This window comes from Coffea arabica, chromosome 9c (genome assembly GCF_036785885.1).
Source record: "Coffea arabica cultivar ET-39 chromosome 9c, Coffea Arabica ET-39 HiFi, whole genome shotgun sequence".
NCBI lineage: Eukaryota > Viridiplantae > Streptophyta > Magnoliopsida > Gentianales > Rubiaceae > Coffea > Coffea arabica.
The window spans coordinates 37,817,594-37,838,218 of record NC_092326.1 but is presented as its reverse complement, the minus strand read 5'-3'; the positions used below and the strand labels follow the sequence as shown (position 1 = coordinate 37,838,218).

Sequence of the window (20,625 nt, the reverse complement as noted above, 5' to 3'; positions counted from 1 at the left end):
ATCTACATTTTTTCCAGCAGCGATAGCATTTTTATAACCTAATTCATCCTATTCTACAAAGAGGAGCCTAAAGAGACTATATGAGGAACTAACAAGTGTACAAATCTGACTAGACCAAAAGAGTGTTCTTGCACTTCTTTTGAACTTTTTTCACTGCAAATGAACTTTGAACCCCCAACCTACAATCCAAAGAGAAACTTAATTCCTTTTCGATGGCCACTGAGTGGTTCTTTAATCTGCTTTCCATTCAAAGCATTCCTAGAGCAGCTCCCAAACCACCCCAAAAAATGGGATTTCTGTTAACTGTGCAGCTCTACGCTACTCGAAATCTAAAACTGCACTGAGCCACCAAAACCCAGTGAAGGTTTGGTTATAGAACAGTTACTATTCCCTCAAGTACGAGGCAGCTGGTTATTTTCCCTGTACTTGAAACAAGCATTTCCATTACCAGAAAGGAATCTTAACAAAACTCTCTACGCTATGAATAGGCAAACAACCCCAAAAGCCAAACGACTAAGTTTAGTCTCGAAGATAAAGTCAGCTGGATTCAATTCATCATAGCAGAAAGTTATAATCAGGGACAGGAATAAATAACTGCCACAGAACAGAACAGGTGGAGGGTAAGAGGGTTTTTTCCTTCTTTTCTGGGTTCAGGTGCTGCCAAAAAAGTTGGTACCTTTTGACTATTGCTGTGGAGTTACTTTAGGTGTTGTGTGTGTGAATTGTGTTCTTCCGTTGAAAAAAAAAAAGTGCTGCCAAAAAAGGAGGCTCCGTGGTTTTGGTGGGCAGCTCTGGGCAAAGGAGTGCAGGTGAAGGGCTGGTAAAGAAAAGGAATCATAAACAGGCAAATGTATCAAGTTTAGCATCCTATATTTAAACCTTACCCATATAAGCTATACACAATGGTGAAAAATATCCTAAAAGCTCAAGACTAAAACCTTCGTGGCTACAAAAATTTTTGACAAATACTACAGGTTTATAATTTTAGTTACATGGAGTAGATGTCCAGATCCCAATTGACCGACATTCTCCAGATACAGTCTATGATTCCTGATCACTTGCACGGTGATCTGAGACAGTTCCCTCAGATGACATTTCACATCCATCAGGCTGCCTAGCTTGAGCAGGATCAGACTGAGTTTTGCTGGAATCGTGACTTTCAGATTGATCTTGTTTACCCTGACCCCACATGTTCTCATTCACCTTCTCGGCTGACTGTTCATCCTGGCCATCCAAGTGTTTTCCTTGGTCGGCAAAAGTTGAAGTTGCCATTCCTGATGGACCTGGTGCAGTGCATGACGCAACCAACTGAAGCACTGCAGGAGAAGGCGACAACTGGGTAGCCATTTTCTTCTCACCAGCTGTATTTGTTGATGAAGATAATTGATTCATCATGTCGAGGCTCAAAGGTGGAGTTCTGATGTGGGGTTCAACAAAAGCATGTCCTGTAGTAGAAGCTACTGATACTGGAACCTGAGGAAATGGCAACTCTTGCAAAGCAGAAGTTGAAGCAACATTCTCACACAGGAAGCTGCTCTGGACATCATCGAGGGTTCCGGCAACATCCTGCTTGAATTGTTTCACTTTACGAGATCTTTGTTTCTTCTTTCTCTTTAAGCTTCGCCACGGATCCTTTGGTCGGGATGGAGGTGGGCCTGGGACAATAAATGGAGGAATCGCAGAGTTCTTGTCCCCATATAACAGGCGAACTGATTGTGCTACGGCAGAGACAGTTGGCGGTAGGTCATGCTCAGTGGATTTTGATGGAGCATTCACTGCTTCTCGAAGCCAGTGAGGCAGACTACTCCTTGAAGAATTGTATTCCTCAACCACTTCTTTACCCTTTGAATCGCAAGTGCTCTGAACTTTGTTAAAATCAGAGCACAACTTTGACCCAGAAGATTCACCCGGTCCTATGTTATGCAAATCAGGCAGAATGTTTAATGGTTTCTCCATAAAGCTTGGCAATTTCCCAGATCTATCAGCACCAACTTCATGCTCCGTTCCTTCCAAATCAAGGTTGCTAGAGCTATTCAAACCAAGAGGACCCAAGCTGCTAGAGCTTTTCAAACCAAGAGGAGCCAAGCCGCTCGCTCCATATGCATTCATCAGGAATGATGAGTCTCTAGGAATACTTGATGAAGACATCAATCCATCACAGGGGCCACTCATCAAGTCTCTAGAAAAGTTGCCCCATGATTTGTCCATATTCCAAGGCGGAAGAGGTGGAATATGATCACCAGGAAGACCTAGATTACGAGAAGGTTCTACATGTTGCAAGCTGGAAGGTAGATCACTCAATCCCAACTTCATGTCTGTGATATGACTCTGAAATTTCGATGGCCCACTTAACTTGCTTCCGTGCAGAGCTCGTGTCATCATCCCATCAGATATGCCTGGAAGTAAGGAAGATTTTGCAACTTTTGAAGGCTTCGATGCCTTTGGGAATGGAAATCCTTGGCCATCCAAGAGCTTGAGCTGTTCCTCCTCCCATCTTGCTGACAAATCTTCTGCAGTTTTATATTTGGAAAATCTTAACTTTGGATCTTGTAGCATGGCATCCCAATTCCCTCGTCCATGTCTTCGAACACCAATCCACAGATAATCTAGTTCATCTTCAGACCAGATATCCATTTTCGCCTTCTTTTTGAGCAGGTTGCTTGATCCAGATCCTGTTCTCAGCATAATGTTCTCAAGCACCTTTCTGTGATTTCCAGGAAAAGATGGAAATGAAGGTGGCATTGGACCCAATCCCAATGTTGGAGGCTTCTGTTGTTCTTGCTGACTATACCTGGATATATCTTGTGGGGGAAATTTGAGATTTGGCAACAATGGCATAGTTGGTAGTTCAGGACGATAGTTAGCATCCACAACTTTTGATCCCAGTGACAAACTGGGAAACAAATCATGGGGTGCATGCGCAAGGTTCTTGGTTGGATATGGATACCTTGGCAGCAGACTCTCATCCAGAGGGAATTTGGGTAGCAACAATTTTTCTCGAAAACTAGAAAAGGAGGCACCAGAATTATCAAAATCATCCACCCGACCTTTTCCTTTAAGATCAAGTGCAGGTTGCTGCAAATTCAGTAGGAATGGTGAGCAAACAAAGCTAACTAAGTTGTAGAGAGAGATACAGAGAGAGAGAGAGAGGGGTTACCAGATTGGACGGGAGAAAACTATTTGGGATATTGGGCTTTGAATGCTTTTCTGAACCATCACATGAAAGATCTGGCAACTGGTATCCACCTAAGATGGTCTCAGGTCCTTTAACACCCATAGCATTCATGCACCCAGAGGAAGGAACTGCAGGAAATGGGAAATCAGGTCCAAAGTCTGGCCTCCTCTGTCTGCAGTGGGATCTAGAGAAATTCCTCTGTGATGACTCCATTTGACTTGCATTAGGAGCATACAGTCCCAAAACTGGCAACAAATTGTTGCTGGGTGCTGAGCTCATAAAACTCGTCCCTTGTAATTGATGACTGAATGGTGATCCAAAAGGGAACTGTTGCACACTAGGTTTGACTGGAAGATCTAGTAGAACATCTGATTTTGGCTTTTGTACTTTCCCCAGCTTTTCGATCTTGTTTGTTCTCTCAGGCATTTGAACTGATCTCTTATCTACCAAATCTATTGCAGAACCACTATCTTCAACAAGCAGAAATGATGCAGTCTTTTGGTGTCCATCCTGGGCATTGGGTGGAGTGAGTGGAGGAAGCGTCTCTGGCCTGGATAGTCCCCCAAAACCACGTGCCTTATCAGTTTTTGCCTTAGCTAGACGTGCTTTCTGTCTAGCACTAAGCCTTGCACTGCAAAGGAACAAGCAAATTTAATATCGAAACCTTGAACACAAAGTAAATCTACAGCATCAAAACACCAGTGTGCTAACTATAGTATCTGACTAGGCAAATTAATCACAGAGATTGCAACTTAATATTGTTTAACAATATTTGCTGCACAGTTTACTGCCATGTATGTTCAGAAAGCAATTGACCTCTACATTTAAAGCATAAAAATCGGCCAAAAGTAAAACATTTGAAATACTAAACAATGATAAACTCACTATTTTTCTTTCCAAGCACGTCCTGCTGCAGTGTACACCCGTACTGGTTCTGGTTCTGGCTCTGGCTCATCTTCTGCCCCATTCTGTAAGGTCATGAAATAAAGAACCACTAAGATAAAGCTCAAAGCAATTACACAATTCCCTTTGTTAACAAACGAAACAAGATTGTCTGTCTGCAACAGCAATGCAATTCCCTTCAAGATTTCAATTATGAATCAGGTATAAGATGGCTTGTTTTAGCCACATTATTGATGTGCTTCTGAAATAGCCGATAGACAAGACAACAACCTCCAGATATGTGCACACAAACATAATCTTCCAACAACCAGTGACCATGGGACCTTGTGAGTAGGCTTTCCTTGTTGGTGGTTGTCACCCACCTCCTCCCCCCCCGGGGGCAGGGCGTTGAATTGGAGAAAAAATAAAATAGGTTAGCTTTCATTTCAACAGTATTTTCATGGTGCTTCCCGATGACAAAGATGAAAGAAACCAATGACAGTAAGAATAAACTGCCAAACACTAGCAAAGGTTAGCATCTAAAAGAAACCAAAAGATGCACCAGAAATTTAAAACTAATCAGTGAAACAAGCAACACCACCAAAAGCTAGTCCAGCTTACAGAGAGTGCAGCTTCCTAAATGACGGTCCATTGTAGATCCCAAGGCATGATGAATAACTTGGTAATTGAACTCCACAAGTTCAAGAAAGCAAGAGTTCTCTCTCTGCCACCACCACCACCACCCCCCCCCCCCCCAGCAAAAAAAATAAAAGAGAGCCCAAAAAAATGTAGTATTACCTTCGTAAAAAGATATTTCAACAGTCCATTAGATGTTGAAATGCTTGTCAGGCAGAAAGCCCATCAAATATGACCAAGTTACACTTTGTGCTACCACTTTTCTTTACTCAACATTACAAGAAATAAATGGAAACAAAATACATATATTAACAAGTAATTAGATCCGAATAGCTCCAAGAATAAAAGATTCAAAACTAGCATCGGCATATGGTCAAACGACAGGTGCAACTGGTCTGACTATGGCTTGAATTGTGCATCTCTAAGCAATATAAATTTTCACAATAGAAACTTCTATGTAACTTAAAAGTATGAAAACCACAGAGGAGAAGTTAAGAAGAACAAGATTTACCTCACTCAATGTTTCACTAGGGTGGGGAGCATATGCTTCTCTATAAGAAACAGCTTTCCTTTGGCGTTTCCCTCGACCGAGAGCTGCTTCCTCCTCACTTTGGTACTTCTCCCACCTATAAATTCCAGACAGCATATGGAACCAGGATATGAGATTCCTCCCAAGAAATCAACAGTTTACAGGTAATGCATTTATATAAGAAATCACATAATTTATGCTACTATAATAACTCATAAATATAATTTATGCTACTATAATAACTCATAAATATATACCTATTAAATTATAGTAAACAGAATATGCCTCAACTTATCATGGAAAGATATCTATTCTTTAATAATAAAAGCAAGATCCTTCTCTGGAGCCACTACTCTATCTAATAGGTCAAGTACTCGAAAAAGAAAGAGCAATTTAATATAACTATATGCTGAAGTGCTGTTTCATAGGCCAAACAGTTTTGTTTCATTTCAGCCAAGCACATGGACATACTATTACGGACTTGAACAAGATTTTATTGGACAGCTTGCTAGCTATTGAATAAAACCAAATTGAGCTATATTCTCATTCAAAAGTATAAGCAGTATCACCACAATACCCTTAGTCCTACTACAACATTTACCTTTGATCATTAATTTGCATTGGTCAATCTTTTTGATTTGAAGAAAGAAAAACAGAAACAGAAAGAAGAATAGAGTTGTATTTGGTTTAATGTTCTTTGTGAAGCCTGCATGCTAGAGTATAATCCCTGTTCAAGAAGGTCCAGATAACAATCTGTTCTATAGGTATGACTCCATCTCATCAATCATCGTTAGGACCTTAGGATTCTTCCTCTGTTACCATCTTGATAGCAGTTTTGTTTAGATGCTTGCAGCAACAAAAGTTGCAACCAATTACTGTAATCACATATTTGATAAATATCAGGTCCTCATTATACTTTTGCCTCCCTTAAAATTTATTATTTCAAGTACATCTATGAGGGACACTAATACTAACATCAACTGAAACTTCTAGCCTCAACCATCTATAAAAATTGAGAAGCCAAATTGCTGCAGAAATGGTGCCAGACTCTTTTAGGACTGAAGTAGATTTCTATGCTGCTTAAACATTGGCTGATGATCATTGATTTTGAGTTTCCAAATTAAGTCTGATTCATTAGTTGTCAATTAAGATGCACTTTAGCATTACTGCACTAGTGCTATTAGACAAACCCAAAAAGAGATTCAAAGGACAGTGTCTGTAATTCATTCTTCTTACATTGGTTGAAACTTTGGACATTGTTCAACATCAAAACTTTGAGCCCAGAAAGTGACATTACATAAAATGAACCATAGAACTACACTATACCATGCAAGGAACACAGAGGTGGAATGACAAGACGAATGGACCCCTACCTCACTCGAAGAAGCCTGTCCCATTCATTCTCTTCAGCAATACCCACTAAATTATCCACTTTCTTGTCAGAGTTCTCTATGCATGTATCATCAGTCACCATGGGAACAGGTGCTGTTATAGCTTGTTCTTCTGTTGGCTCATCATTCCACTGAGTGATAATTCAGAAAAATCAGAGAGATCAGATCAATAGAAAGGTATTAATTTTGCCTCAATATGTTTACAATTTTATAGCTACACAGTGAAACATTTAAACATCCAAAAATGCTAAGCAGGTGTAATAAGCACAAGACATTGAGGAAACATATATACATAAAATGTGAACATTTTCAAGTTTTCTTGAAAGACTTTAATAAGAAGAAAGTAATATAGGCAAGGAAGAGGAGCTCTGTGAAATTAACAGAGATGGTTTGTGGAGCAGAAAGATCACTAAAACATGAATTCATATTACTATACAAGAAAAGTTACAATGAGCTAATTCTTTACATTCAAACCTAATATGGTTCACAATGTCAGAGTTGGGTTCTGGGTATAGATTTTGCTATCAAATGGTGAGACTGTAATGTAATTCATAATTAACTTGACTCTTAAAGCATATAAGCATAAGCTCTAGTCATTTTTTGAAAAAGAAGGGCAGAAGGAGAAGAAAAAAGGTAATTTAATCACTTCCAGTTATAATTGACATATGTACCCTAATTGTGAAAAAAAAAAAAAAAAAAAGAAGACACACTGCCAAGACCACTCGGCTTCCATATTTGGGTGTCAAAGGGAGATATTAGACATGCATAATTAAATGGTATATAAGTTAAGAGAGACAAGAATAGCCCATGAAGGGAGAAAGAGAGGGAGAACCATATGCTTCAAGAGTTATCTATAACCTTAAGGGCTTAACTAATGCCAGCAGCTAACAATTAAATCATCTAAAAAACAAAATGAAGGACGATAAAGTTGATATAGTGGTTCAGTGTTGCGGTGATTCCATGATCCAAAAACATGATTTCGCAATTCATAAGGTGACCCTAAGCCAAACATTCAATAATTTTTAGAGATAGTAGCAATCCACACGCAAAACTTGAAGTGTAAAATATAATGACAACATGAGGACAAGAGTATTAGCTCATACATTTACTGAACCAAGCATGTCATTCTCCAATTCCATTTCAGCATTATCAGGTGAACTTGACTGGAGATTTGAACGATCAAGCAACTTTTGAATAGCATTTTCATCCCACAGAATCTTGGTGCTTATATCTGTACATCTATCTTTATACACATCACCAAGGCTACCAGTCTTCCTTTTATGCTTGTGTTCTGTTTCGCCAATTGCTTCATCTTTGCTGCAATTGTTTTCACCTGCATCTTTTCCATTCACGCTTAAAGAATCTCCAAAAAGTTCTTCTGTTCCCCATCTCAAAATATCTTCCACCTCCTTTGGTGAGTCAAATTTATTGACAAAAAGGTGATCAAGCATTAATTTCTTCTTGGCAAGTTGCAAGATCCGTTCTTCAACACTAGCACGTACAACAAGCCTGTACACCAAAAGTCTATTTGACTGGCCAATACGATGAGCCCGATTCATTGCTTGAATATCTGCATGCGGGTTAAAATCAGAATCATAAATGATGACAGTATCAGCAGTTGCCAAGTTGATCCCAAGGCCACAAGAGCGTGTTGATAGGAGGAATACAAAGCGACTTTTGTCTTGGTTAAAACGTGCAATTGCTGCTTGACGATCAACGACACACACAGATCCATCAACTCTCTCAAATGTCTTCGGTCCAAATTCAATGGTCAAATAATCCTCAAGGATATCAAGAAGCTTCGTCATCTGGGAGAATATAAGGACCCTATGGCCTTCTTTATATAACAACTTGAGCATTGAATGCAGCAGAGTCAACTTTGATGAAGCCTTTATTCGCATTTCGTGAAGGAACTCAGCAGATCCAGATTCAGGCTCGGTGCCCGGCATGAGATAAGGATGGTTGCAAACCTTTCTTAACTGCATCACTATATTTTGCATTGACTGCAGCGGAGCTCCCTTTCCTATGTTGCGCAAAATCTGATAGTTCTTTGTAAGCATTGCCCTGTAGTATTCTGCTTGAATAGATGACAACTCAACTGGAACAATTCGTTCAGTCTTGGGGGGAATATTCTGCATGGCATCTTTTTTAAGCCTTCGAAGCATATGCGGGGCAACAAGTTTCTTCAATTCCTCCACCTTTTCCGCAGTTGTGAGATCATTAAACTTCTCTTCAAATGAGGATAGAGAAGGAAATGAAGCAGGTTGCAAAAAATTTAGTAAGTTATACATCTCACTTAAGTTATTCTGAAGAGGAGTACCAGTAAGCAACACCCGATGTTGGAAAGAAAATGTATTGAGCAAGCCAAATAGTTTACTGCTCGAATTTTTCAGGCGGTGTCCCTCATCAACCACAAGGACTTCCCAAGGAACTCCACGAAGATGAGAGGAATCAGCAAGAACCATTTCATATGTAGTTAAGAGGACATCGAACTTATAAGAAGCTAATTTCTTACTCTGCAAGCTTTGACTTTCACTGGGATGCCACTCATAGTCTCGGATTATGGTTCGAGCTTTGGAAGACCCATGATATTCCACAACATTAACATTAGGGGACCACAGTGCAAACTCTGACATCCAGTTAGGCATTGTAGAAAGAGGAACCAAAACTAAACAAGGCAGCGAAGCATTGAACTCATAGTATAACGATGATAGGAAGGCACAGGCCGACACTGTTTTCCCGAGCCCCATTTCATCAGCAAGTATCACATTCTTGGACTTATGCCAGCATTTGCGCAACCAATTCAATGCTTCTAGCTGATGCGGAAACAATGAACCTCCTTTCAACTCTTCAGGCTGCTCTGTGATTGTAACTATCTCACTTTGTTGCAAATCACTCTTTCTCCTCCGTATGTCATCCTTGAAAACACTTTTCTCCAAAGCTCGATTTTCAAACTGATAATATTTATCAATGAGAAAGGATGATTTAGATATCACCGGTTCATCCATTCTTTCCCATGTGCATTCATCATAAGGGAGGCCCATCCATTTTACATAAACATCAGATGAACCATCTTGGGAAGACCGAATAGCAATTATTCGTTGAGGCTGTTTCCACCGTTCCTCACAAAGATTTATTGTTGCTAACCCATATTTTGCCTTGTAATTGTCCAGTTTTCTTTTTGACAGTATTTTCAGCTCAGTTTCAGGGATCCAAGTGTTGTGGATGTTAGATTTTCCTACCCATTTTACCAGAAATTCGTAGGTGTCTCTAACTTGGTTGGAGGACCCAGTTACAATTGACTCCTTCACAATCATGTTAGAAGCAAAATTTGCGCTAGCATCTTTAACTTCCTCCTTTGAACCTTCAACCTCATGAGAAGGATGTATTTCAGAGTTCTTCAAGATGCTGTTCTCACCATCAGCTTCTAAACTAACATCAGCATTCTCCCTTGGAGACCTTCTCATTGTCCCTAACAGCCCTCCAACATTTCCAAAGGAGTCATCAGGATTCCTAGTATTCACTGCTTTCAAACCAGAGGACTCAGAATCTTTATTCACTGAAACCATGCCACTTGCCTCTTTAACTTTTTTAGTCACTGATCTTCTATAGACTTGCAGATTATCCTTTCTAGAATTGCTATTCTTTTCTACACCAGAAAGGTTGTCAATGTCCAGAGAGACATTTGCAAAGTCATCTGCATTGGTCCCATTTGTAGGTAGAATACCAGCAGTTTCCTCAGGCTGTTTACTTGGATCTTCCAAAACATGCGAACCCTCCAGAGACAGGGAATCTAAATCCATCATGGGAACGTTTCCAGCTGAAACTGTCTTATCCAATTTAATACCTAACATAGCAGGAGTTTCCTCAGGCTGTTTATTTGGATCTTCTGGAACACGTGAATCCTCCAGAGACAGGGAATCTGAATCCATCACAGGAAGGTTTCCAGAAGAAACTGTCTTATCCACTTTAATACGACAACCTAAAACCCGATGAACCTGCAAAACCCGACAAAGAAATCATAGAATTAGGTCAATAGCACCCAAATAAGTTCTATCTCTGTGTGGTCAGAGAGTCTGGAACTGCACAAACAGCATACCTGATGGTAATTCCGTAAACCAGTAAATCTAAATGTTCCTTTATAAAGTACGTACCTGCTGAAAGTCGGGAACAGTAACAGCATTTGTAAATGGACCGACAGCAATTTTACCTCCTGAAGGCAATGCATTTGATGGATGGGCTGGATGCTCAGAAACCACCTGCATCAGGAAGTAATAACACAATGACAGAAGTTGAAAAAGGATGGTATAAATGTAAAACAGAGAACAGCAAGTATACGAAGGTTGCTCCTATAGAACATTTTACCAAAATAGTGGTTTTAAGATTGAAAGCATCATTCAATGGAAGATAAAGAATTTCACAGAGTAATAAACTGCCAAGACAAGGTGTCTTATGCATTAACTTATGGTGATTATGGACATTTAATACATGGAGTAAAACTTTTGAAAATCCTTTCCATCTTTATTTTGTAGAGTGGGTGGAGATACAATCAAGTTGCAAGAATGAGTCCTCAATTAAATGCAAGGATACACACCAATTCTGGTACTTTTAACACCCAGAAAACTCTAATCTTTGTTGCTGATAAACTAGCTAATTTAGTTCAAAGTGCAAGATATAGTAATATGTGTTTCACCATTCGTGGATTACTTGTTCTTTTATTACATTTCTAAGATGGATTGACACTTCAAACTGTTGCATAAGGATATTACGCTTCACCCCCACATAAACAAAGCTAGAATAAGCTTTCAACCAGTAGACACTGAAGTGAAGTTGACCAATCTCATACTCCCTCCCCTCAAATATCCACCAAATCCAACCCCAGGAAAACAGAGAGGTATGAGGAAGGTCTTCTAATGTGCCCAGGATGCTTACCAAAAAGTTATAAAGAATGGGTGAAGCTCCTTTCTTTGTGTGCCTCAAACTTGATCAAAAAGTCAATGTGAAGCTGAATTTGGGCCTAAGGAGTCTTAAACATGATAAATCGACAATAAAAATGTTGGTGGATAAAAACCAGTGGCATACATGAACACGAATAACATTTTGACTCATAACAAGTAACTAAAGAGAAAATAAATGTACCATGACATTTTCCTTTTGGGGGAAGGGGGGGGGGGGGGGGAGGGGGGAAGGTGCATCAAGTACTGTAGGAATAAAGCATCTGCTGGAATCTAGTAGTGCTCATGGTTCAATGAGACACTAAATATCACTTAACACACCAAATACTCAAAAATGGCATACACTTATCGGAAATGCTTGAGACCTTTAAAAACAGAGAGAAACCGTAAACTAATTCAAAATAATACATAGTACCTTTGCCCTGTTTTAGGCTAAAAGAAAAGGAGGGAGAAGACGTAGGAAAGCCAGATAAAAAGGATTTCTGCATGCAAGGTGCTTAACGTCTGAAGCACATACAGTAAAGTAAATTCAATATGAAATGACGTCTCCCAAAAAGTTTGCCATGTTCAAGTAGACAGCCAAACCAAGATTATGAAAAACAAATGTCAGCAGAGGCAATCAAAAGCTAAAACTAGACGACAACTTGATCATGTATTACCATTCTCTTAACAGCAGGAAAAAGGCATCGTCAATGTGCAAAACTTTAAGATAGGAATAAGTATCAAGATGAACAACAGAGAATCAGGGATCCAGTACCTCATCTTTCAGGTCAAGATTAACTACATCTGTTTCAATACCCTCCTCAGACAGAGATACAGAAGCCTCATGATCCAATGTCCTGTGTTTCACTTTCAATTTACTAGTTCCAGGACATGCAGAGGCTGCTTGGAATCTACGTTTTTTAGAAGAATCTGCAACACAACTGTCCTTGTCAGTCCTCCGCTTTTTACTAGTGCTAATAATTTTCAACTTAAGATTTCTTTTTCTGGATTTTTGATTAGCAGCTTCCAGCGCAAGGACAGAAGAGAATTCATGCTTTTTTCCTGAAGCCCCTTTCTTTATCTTTGAACTCAAAATCTTGAATGAAGATAAAGCTTTCTTAGCAGAAGAATTAGGTGTAGTCTCTGCTGGTGCTTTTGCAAGAGAAACCTCCGGCTTTTTGTCATTGTCTACACTCCCATTTGATGAAGTACCCTCAGTGGAACCATCCCGAGATGGATGACTTGGCTTGGAACTGCGTGATAAATCATTAGAGCACTCCAACTTCTTTTCAACCCCCTGATGAGATGAGGGAAATTTCTCCTTGCTTGGTGATCTCTTCTTTCCAAGAATGGAGCTTCCTAAAATCTGGGACTTCTTGTTATTGTCAGATGACTTTTTAGCAGCTTTAGATTTTCCAATGGTAACTTTTGTCCTTGCACGTTTTGAGACAGGATCTTGATGGACAATTGGCTCTGTAGGCTCACTTTCTTGGCGGCAGTTTGGACATTCCCACTTCCCACTTGGAATTCTCTTAAAGAAACAGAATCGAAAAAAAAAAAATGTGAAGTTTTGTGCCATACAAAACTAAAAAGGAAGAAAAATTAAATCAGAGTAAAAACATTACCCTGAATCAACTAAACATACCTTTAGAGGAGGATTTAGACATCGGAGATGAAAGGTCCCTGGACAACTATCGCAACAAATCAAAGTTCCACCAAGTTCACAGATCTCACATACATAATAGTGCTGGATGACAGAATAAAATCCAAAATAAATATCAACAAGCAGTTCATAAAATCTACTATAATTTCTTCAGCATTAAACTTCTAAAAAGCAATATCCATCGAGTACAGCTCAGTAGACAGAAAAGCACAAGGTGAAAGTAAACATCCTAAAAGTTGCCAGAAGTAATACAGGAAAGGTATTGAGTATGCTATAGAGAGAGGTTACAGAAAGACCAATTGAAATACAATTTCTCATCTTGCAAGTTCTCCTTGCAAATCAGTAATGTGTTCTCTCAAAAGAATCTTTTGCTCTAAAACATCATTCCTTTTCTCTGAGCACAAGGAGATGGTGGAAATCAGTAATGTAAAACAGGAACTAACCCCATCATTCCCTTTTATCTTGCTAGATAAGTGATCAGAAGTATTTTCATTTTTCAGCCTTTGCTGTGATGAAGTACTTGATGGAGATTCCAAGGCTTTCGACTTGCTTTCCTTGCCACTGAATTTATCAACTGAACTTGGATGCTTTCCACGTTTGCGCTTTGAGACCCAGTTCCCATTAAGCATCTTATGTGTCATTGACCCATTCTCCTTCATTGTTCAGCAGTATTAACAAGAGAGCTGTTATAAGTCAACCAATCCTTCAAGCATTGAATTCCACATTCTTTCCCTGCAAAAGTTGTTAAGGCGCATTAGACCAATTTCATGTAGAATAGCTGTAATAAAAACCCTTAGTCGGGGGGCAGGGCCGCCCCCCCGGGGGGGGGGTAGTTTGCTGAGATGTGCAAGCACATAGAACTTTGAGAGCTTATATCTCTAGAAATGGCAATTGTATTCAAATGGACGCCTAAATTAGTGCAATAGACATCAAGTTTCATAGAAAGTTGCACCAGAATCTCTATCATTGATTCTTTCTTCAGGAGTCTCAACCTAAAGCAGGAACTCAATTATGGAAATAAAAGAAAATAGAGTTTCAAAAAGGTTTACAATGTGGCTTGGATTAACTCGATAATGAAATTACTCAATAAGCTACATCAACCAAATAATAAAAGGGCGCTGCATCCCTTCCATAAAAAGCACAATATCCACTGGATATGAACTGAATGAGATACACAACATGAAAAGCAGGCGCATTTAAGTAAATATAGTGAGTATTGGAAGGATATACAACTCGCTAGACAAATGAGGCATCATAAACCAAATATCTTCTAGGCAATGGAAACTTGCATTTCACTTAAAATTCCAGCAGAATTCCAACACCTCATGAACATTTAGCGAAAATGTACTGTTTCTAAAAATCCAATCAACTTCCAAATGTGCAAAGCTAATTTATGATAGCTAAAGTTTCCAAACCAATGAACAACACAAATGGAAATTTGATTTGCCTGAGCAAAATGTCCAAATGCACAAGTTTTGAATCTACGAGACCATCTAAAAATCCATACAAAGGTGAAAACCAAGTAAAACTTTTTGATACAGAAAAACAATTTAACGGACAAAAAATCACAGCATGCAAAACTGAATTAAAGCATAAAAATCATGACTTTACTAACACGGTACATTCCAAACCAGTTCAAAACCCCCAAAACCCCTCATTCCACTTATACCTCAGGAGCAACATAAAGATCAAAACTTGAGAACAAACTCACAAGCTCAAACTGAAAAGCATTATTAACTAATCAAAAACAACAGAACCCACATCAAATTTAACACTAAAACACCTGAAAATCAGCTCAAATTAAAATTTAAGTAACAAAACAGTAGCAAAAACAGAAATTAACACATACCCATGTATCAAATGGACCAAAATAGCACAAATTTGGTCAGAAATCCCAATCTCGCTAATGCTAATCGATAGACCACAATAGAGAATGAACGGCAAAAGGGGGGCAAAGGAGCTTCTTAGGTTAATGAGAAAAACGAGAACGATGAGAGAGAAAGAGGAAGAGGCAACGACTTTAAATAAATAGACAGAGATAGAAAGGGGGATATAGAGAGAGAGAGAGAGAGAAAGAAAGTGAGGTTTAGAGAGAGAGAGAAAAGGAAAGTGTAATGCTACAAATACGGATTCGACGGAGGGGTCATAGGTCATCACATACACACACACACACACACACACAACGCACACTGACTGACAACATACATGGGTTGTTGTGGAGGGAAGAGCCAGGACCTTCAGACCAATCAGGTTCCACCACGTGGCACCCCTGGACGCCTGTCTCCGTCCCCTCTCTTCTACCTTCTTCTCTTTTTATCTCTCCTCATGCTTTTCTCATTGGGATTTCTCCCAGCCCATTTTCCTCATTCCCCTCGAGAGCAGGGAGGGAATCATGGCCTGGCCCTCCTTCGTCACATTTTTGGAAGAGGTGGCCTTTGTTCTCGTTTTCATATTGAAGGACAATTGGTTTGGATGTGTTGTTTCTTGGCATATATGCATATGTATTGAATGAATGCTTTCGTGGGTTACTTTTGTTTCTTTCCTTTCTTTTTTGCTTGGAGGCTGTAGGATCATAATAGCCGCCATTGATTACTGGGAGTGGGAAGGCTACGTTTGAGTGGCTCTTGCATTTGTTGCAGCCTTTGGTTTTGTAGTAGTACAACTGTCGTTTGCTCTCTCTTCTTTTCTCTATTTTTTTATTGTCTCCTTCACTTCGTTGGAAGAAATCGACAAAAACCCACAACAAAGAAGAGGTTTTTGAATGGACAGAACATCCGTTTGACCATACAGATGATGGTTAGGTAATAATTGGTCATTTGTGAAGTGAATGAAACTTGGCAAGTTTTCAATGGTAAAGTAACTTTGAATAACTTTTGTAAACTGGGAACTAATCAACATAATTTCCAGGGCAAGCTAATTTGGGTAAAAAGGGGTAGAAAGATTTTGTGATACTGTTAACATGGGGCCTATTAGGAAGGTTAAGGACTTGAAAGTGACCAGAAAGATACTGCTGCTATCCTCTTTCACAAAATAAGGCCATCATGACTTTGTATGTGCTAAACACATATGTGATTTTACACGAATGCCCTCACAAATGCACTGGATTACATGTATTCATCAGCACAAAATTTGTCTTGTTTGGATTGCTTTTATTTTTCTAAACATTTTTTGTGAACATATTTTTCAATTATTTTTTTATTTCACATATATCAAATTACTATAGTATAATGTTTTACAAAAGTTTCATAAAATAGCAACCCAAACAAGCTCCTAGCTTTCCAATAGTAAAAAGTTTTGTATATCACTACTAGTAAAACAAAGAAATTACTTGTACTTTTAAGTTTTTAAATTCTTGTAGACCAAGAAAAAAAGAATTTACTTGGTTTGAAATTATGTTAAGGAAAAGAATTAAATGTTAAAAAATAATTTTGCTTCTTCTTAGGCTGGAAATAAATTAGTAGTAGTATTTTAACTAAAAGAAGAAAAAAGAAAAAGAAACTCTAGGTAATAAATTCAACCAACCTGTTAAAATGACTAACTTTAAACAAAATAGAAAAAGAAAGACTAACTTTTATTTATAGCTCTTCGACAAGAATGCGCAAATGCAAAGTAGATGATTGCAATTGATGTACACATAAATATCCGCCAAACAAAGAAATTTCTATCCATATATATGTATGAAAAAAGTCTATATCTTTTTTTGTAAGCAGTAGTTCAGAAAGATAGGTAAAAGAAAATACCAATGCATTTAAAATTTCTATAATAATACTATCTATTACATAAACATATTTATTAAATTTAAAAATGTTGAGTGTTGAAATGATGTCAACCTAGTACACTGTAAATCATATTGTATAAATAAACTACACCAAATGACACATAAGAAGTTAAAAAAAGGATTAGGTTTTCATTTTAGGATTCATTACTTCCTCTTGTATTGGATGCCATGAGTCTAGATAATAAAGATATTTTCCTAAAATAATATCCTATTATCCTATTTATTGCATTCAATAAACATTTGCACCTTTTTTTCTTTGAATAAGTATAGTACTCCATCTAATATTCTTGAGTACAATGTTTGTAAGTAAATAAATAAAGCAATTGATTTATGATGAATAGATAAATTGAATAAAATTTTAGTATCAAATTTTAAAACCAAATGACAATACATGAAATACTAACTACAAAATATTGCATTTTAGAATAACATGAACCACATAAGAGAGATTTGGATTACTTAGTTGAATTGGAAGAAAATCTACATTCAAAGTAAATCTAAGTTCTTGTATGTATTAAGCAACAATTTTAAAAATCAAGTAGAAACATATAGAAATTCATACAAGATTTGATAAACAAAGTATTATACATTGGTAAGATTTAACAACTACATTAGAGATCTTGACATGGATTCAATATGCAATTTATGTATTTAATAAATCTTGAACTTTCAAATCGTATTGTAATTGAAGCGGACCTCTAAATTAATGTCTTTCAAGATTGTGCTACGTGCTGAACAAATTCTCTAGGAAAAATAATTTGTTTAAGGCTTTGATTCACCCTTTAGTGAAAAAAGTAGAAAATTTATGCTACATCCTATTTATCATTCTAGCAACTTTTGTCAACTTTAGTACTCAAAACTTTCTCATATTAGTTTTTCCTTTTCTTCCACCATTAAAATACCAAAAGAGCAAGATAAAGAATAATATGAGCATGTGTGCACCCTATGTTGGTATTCTTATTTGATTACTTTACCTAAGTTTAAATTCTAATTTGGATAAATCAAATTTTATACATTCTTGTGCACTGTTATGCCTAAATTCATATTTTTAAATAGGAGAAAAATTTTGAGGATCTATCAAAAGGTAAATTTTGTTGATTCTAATTAGTTTTTTTTTTGTACAATTTATAGCAACAAGAGGAGTTCCATAATACGTATCTACATTAGATATACATGTATACTTTTTATTTAGTTATTCTTGAATTAATTTCATTTTTCCAAAGATAAAAAATTTACTATTTTGACATCTTTCATGAAAGTCAAATGATAATTGCACTTCACAATTATCCTCTTCTGCTTTACTGTCTCTTATTAACTTTTTGAAGAATATGTTTCACTGTCATTATGCCCTAACCTTTCCCATCTCACAAAATTCACAAGTCAATTATAGTTATTTTCTTTTCCCCAATAACTTTCCATTATCATCCTGGAGAAGCATAGAAGGAGATATGCACAAATTTCTACTATAGGTATATTATCAACAATTACAACTCTTGCAAATTTTAGTGTAATAAGCATGAGAAATTAGAAATAGTTAATTCACAATAAAGGTATAATTTTAAAAAAATTAAAATTATTCTAACGATTAACTTTTCTCCATTCAATCACAAGTTCTAAAAATGATACAAACTATCAATTTTGCTAAGATTGACAAAGAAATTAGGAATTGCTTCATTTTGGTAAGAAAAATAAAAAATATAAGAAAAGAGTTAACTAATTAGATTTGGCGCAAAAGGAAACAAATGATAAGAGGAGAGAAGTGTAGAATTTATGTAGATTAATTTGTCAATTGGGTTACTTCAAGAATATTTTATTTTTAGTTTTTGATGAAGGTATGAGGGAGAGTAAAGTGATAGAAGTGTATTGGCATAGGATCTTAGGATAATACTACTAATTTTAGATTAAGGAAAAGGTAGGATAATGGAGGATATTTATAGGAAAGTCAATATATTTGTCCTATGTAGGAAAGTCAACATAGTTGCCTTTTAATAGATGATAGATTCTAGAGTGCTAAAAGGTAAAACTGTGATGAATTGTAAATTTGCAGTGTAAGAGGACAACTCGGTACGTGAACATCAGTTATCATCATGAAATTTCTTATTTTTACACCTTCTATCTTGTAAGCCACTATAAAGAGTTGCTACATCTCTTATTAATAATTTCAAGCTAACAAATGGTTTCATTATATTCTGTTATCTTCATGTTTTCTCGTTAATAAATCTTATATTGTTTTATACATCTTTGCTTTGAACTTTTGCATTTATTTAACAGTCACTCATTAAAATTTTTTAGCAAACACATGAAAAATGTACTACAAAATTCAATAAATTACTTTTAAGAGATAAAGTTTAGATTTTCATAATTGAGATATTTTTAAGAAAACTATAATTTAAATAAAAAGCATATATTAAAACACTATATATACTCAATTTACTGAATAAAACTTATAAAACTTTTTTCCTATATGTATGAAGGAATCATTACGACTTATAAGTAGCAAATTTCAAAAAAAAAAATTTGAACAATCATATACATATAAATCGTGTCTGCCTAACTGATGCTCATTATGCATTCGTTAAGATATATTTTAGGTGTCATATTTGTAGAAATGTAAGATAAATTAGGAAAAGTAAATAAATACAAGAGAAAATAGGTAAATTAAATAGGAAAAGTATATAATTGTATGGTAGGGTAATAATTGTTAATATATATATATATATATATATATATATATATATATATATATATATATATATATATATATACATGGCATGATGAGTGAATTTTTAAGTTGGCACTCATTAGTAAACTCCATATAAATATAGTAAAACAATGTTCAATTTCGATTTGATAAGTTGGTGGGTTAGTTATTCCCATATTTTGCCAAATGGACATTTTATTCTCATACCATGTCGCAAATTAAATTATAAGAAAAAAGTGTGTCCATTTATAGATTTGTGGATTTTTTGTAACAATTAATTATATAGTATTTTTTGCAGTTTCTTATTTATAGTCAATTTTACCTAGGGATGGCAATGGGGGCGGGTGCCCGCGGGGGGCTCTCGGGGCGGGGGGGTGGGGAAGTATACCCCCGCCCCGCCACCCGCAAAACAAAAAATATATATATAATTATATATAATATATAAGTTAATTAGTTATAAACTTATGATAATGATATTATTAGTTAGATGTATTATATAATGTATATTAGTTTATGTAATATAATTGATATTATCAATTATATGAATAATTATACATGTCTACTAATAGAATTTATTAATTAGTTATACTAAATTTACTAATACATTTATACTAAATTTCTAATTACACTTAATAGAATAACACTTTTTTCTCAAAAAAAAGCACAAACACAATAATGAATTAGTGATTGCATTTGTACTAAAAGTGAAAACTTGACTATTTTAGTTATATTTATTTCATCATATTGGATTGTATTCAACTAACTTCTGTTTGATTATTTTTAAGAGTTTCAATTGTAAAATTACAATGAATAATAATTTGGTGATGTGTTGATATTTTAGTACTTGATTATTTATTAAAATTTAATTATAATAAAATTTTATTAACCCCGCGGGTGCCCCCGCGGGGGAAGCGGGGCGGGGCGGAGGGAGCG

The 20,625-nt window shown here is 36.5% G+C and overlaps 1 protein-coding gene across 3 annotated transcripts; it reads right to left on the bottom strand.

Moving 5' to 3' along the window:
* Window positions 1-849: 849 nt before the first annotated feature.
* Window positions 850-15,575, bottom strand: LOC113709786 (protein CHROMATIN REMODELING 4). 3 transcript variants are annotated; one of them, XM_072064981.1, is made up of 11 exons: window positions 15,449-15,575; window positions 13,657-13,945; window positions 13,196-13,297; window positions 12,326-13,081; window positions 10,768-10,872; window positions 7,717-10,611; window positions 6,596-6,744; window positions 5,205-5,319; window positions 4,061-4,143; window positions 3,158-3,806; window positions 850-3,075 (listed from the first exon to the last, which is right to left on the bottom strand). In XM_072064981.1, the coding sequence occupies exons 2-11, from the start codon at window positions 13,870-13,872 to the stop codon at window positions 1,042-1,044; spliced, it is 7,104 nt and encodes a 2,367-aa protein (XP_071921082.1). In that variant the 5' UTR covers window positions 13,873-13,945; window positions 15,449-15,575; the 3' UTR covers window positions 850-1,041. The 3 variants fall into 3 exon arrangements, with proteins under 3 accessions (XP_071921082.1, XP_071921081.1, XP_071921080.1); XM_072064980.1 differs by having other exon boundaries at window positions 15,419-15,557; XM_072064979.1 differs by lacking the exon at window positions 15,449-15,575 and adding an exon at window positions 15,063-15,326.
* Between the last annotated feature and the right edge of the window lie 5,050 nt (window positions 15,576-20,625).

Bases quoted from the DNA above. Each gene is read 5' to 3' on its own strand.
- LOC113709786 (XM_072064981.1), bottom strand. From the start codon at position 13,872: ATGAAGGAGAATGGGTCAATGACACATAAGATGCTTAATGGGAACTGG. The intron at 13,298-13,656 runs GTTAGTTCCTGT...TCTGTCATCCAG, and splicing joins AGATAAAAGGGAATGATGGG to CACTATTATGTATGTGAGAT. The intron at 4,144-5,204 runs GTAAATCTTGTT...ATGACCTTACAG, and splicing joins CTAGTGAAACATTGAGTGAG to AATGGGGCAGAAGATGAGCC.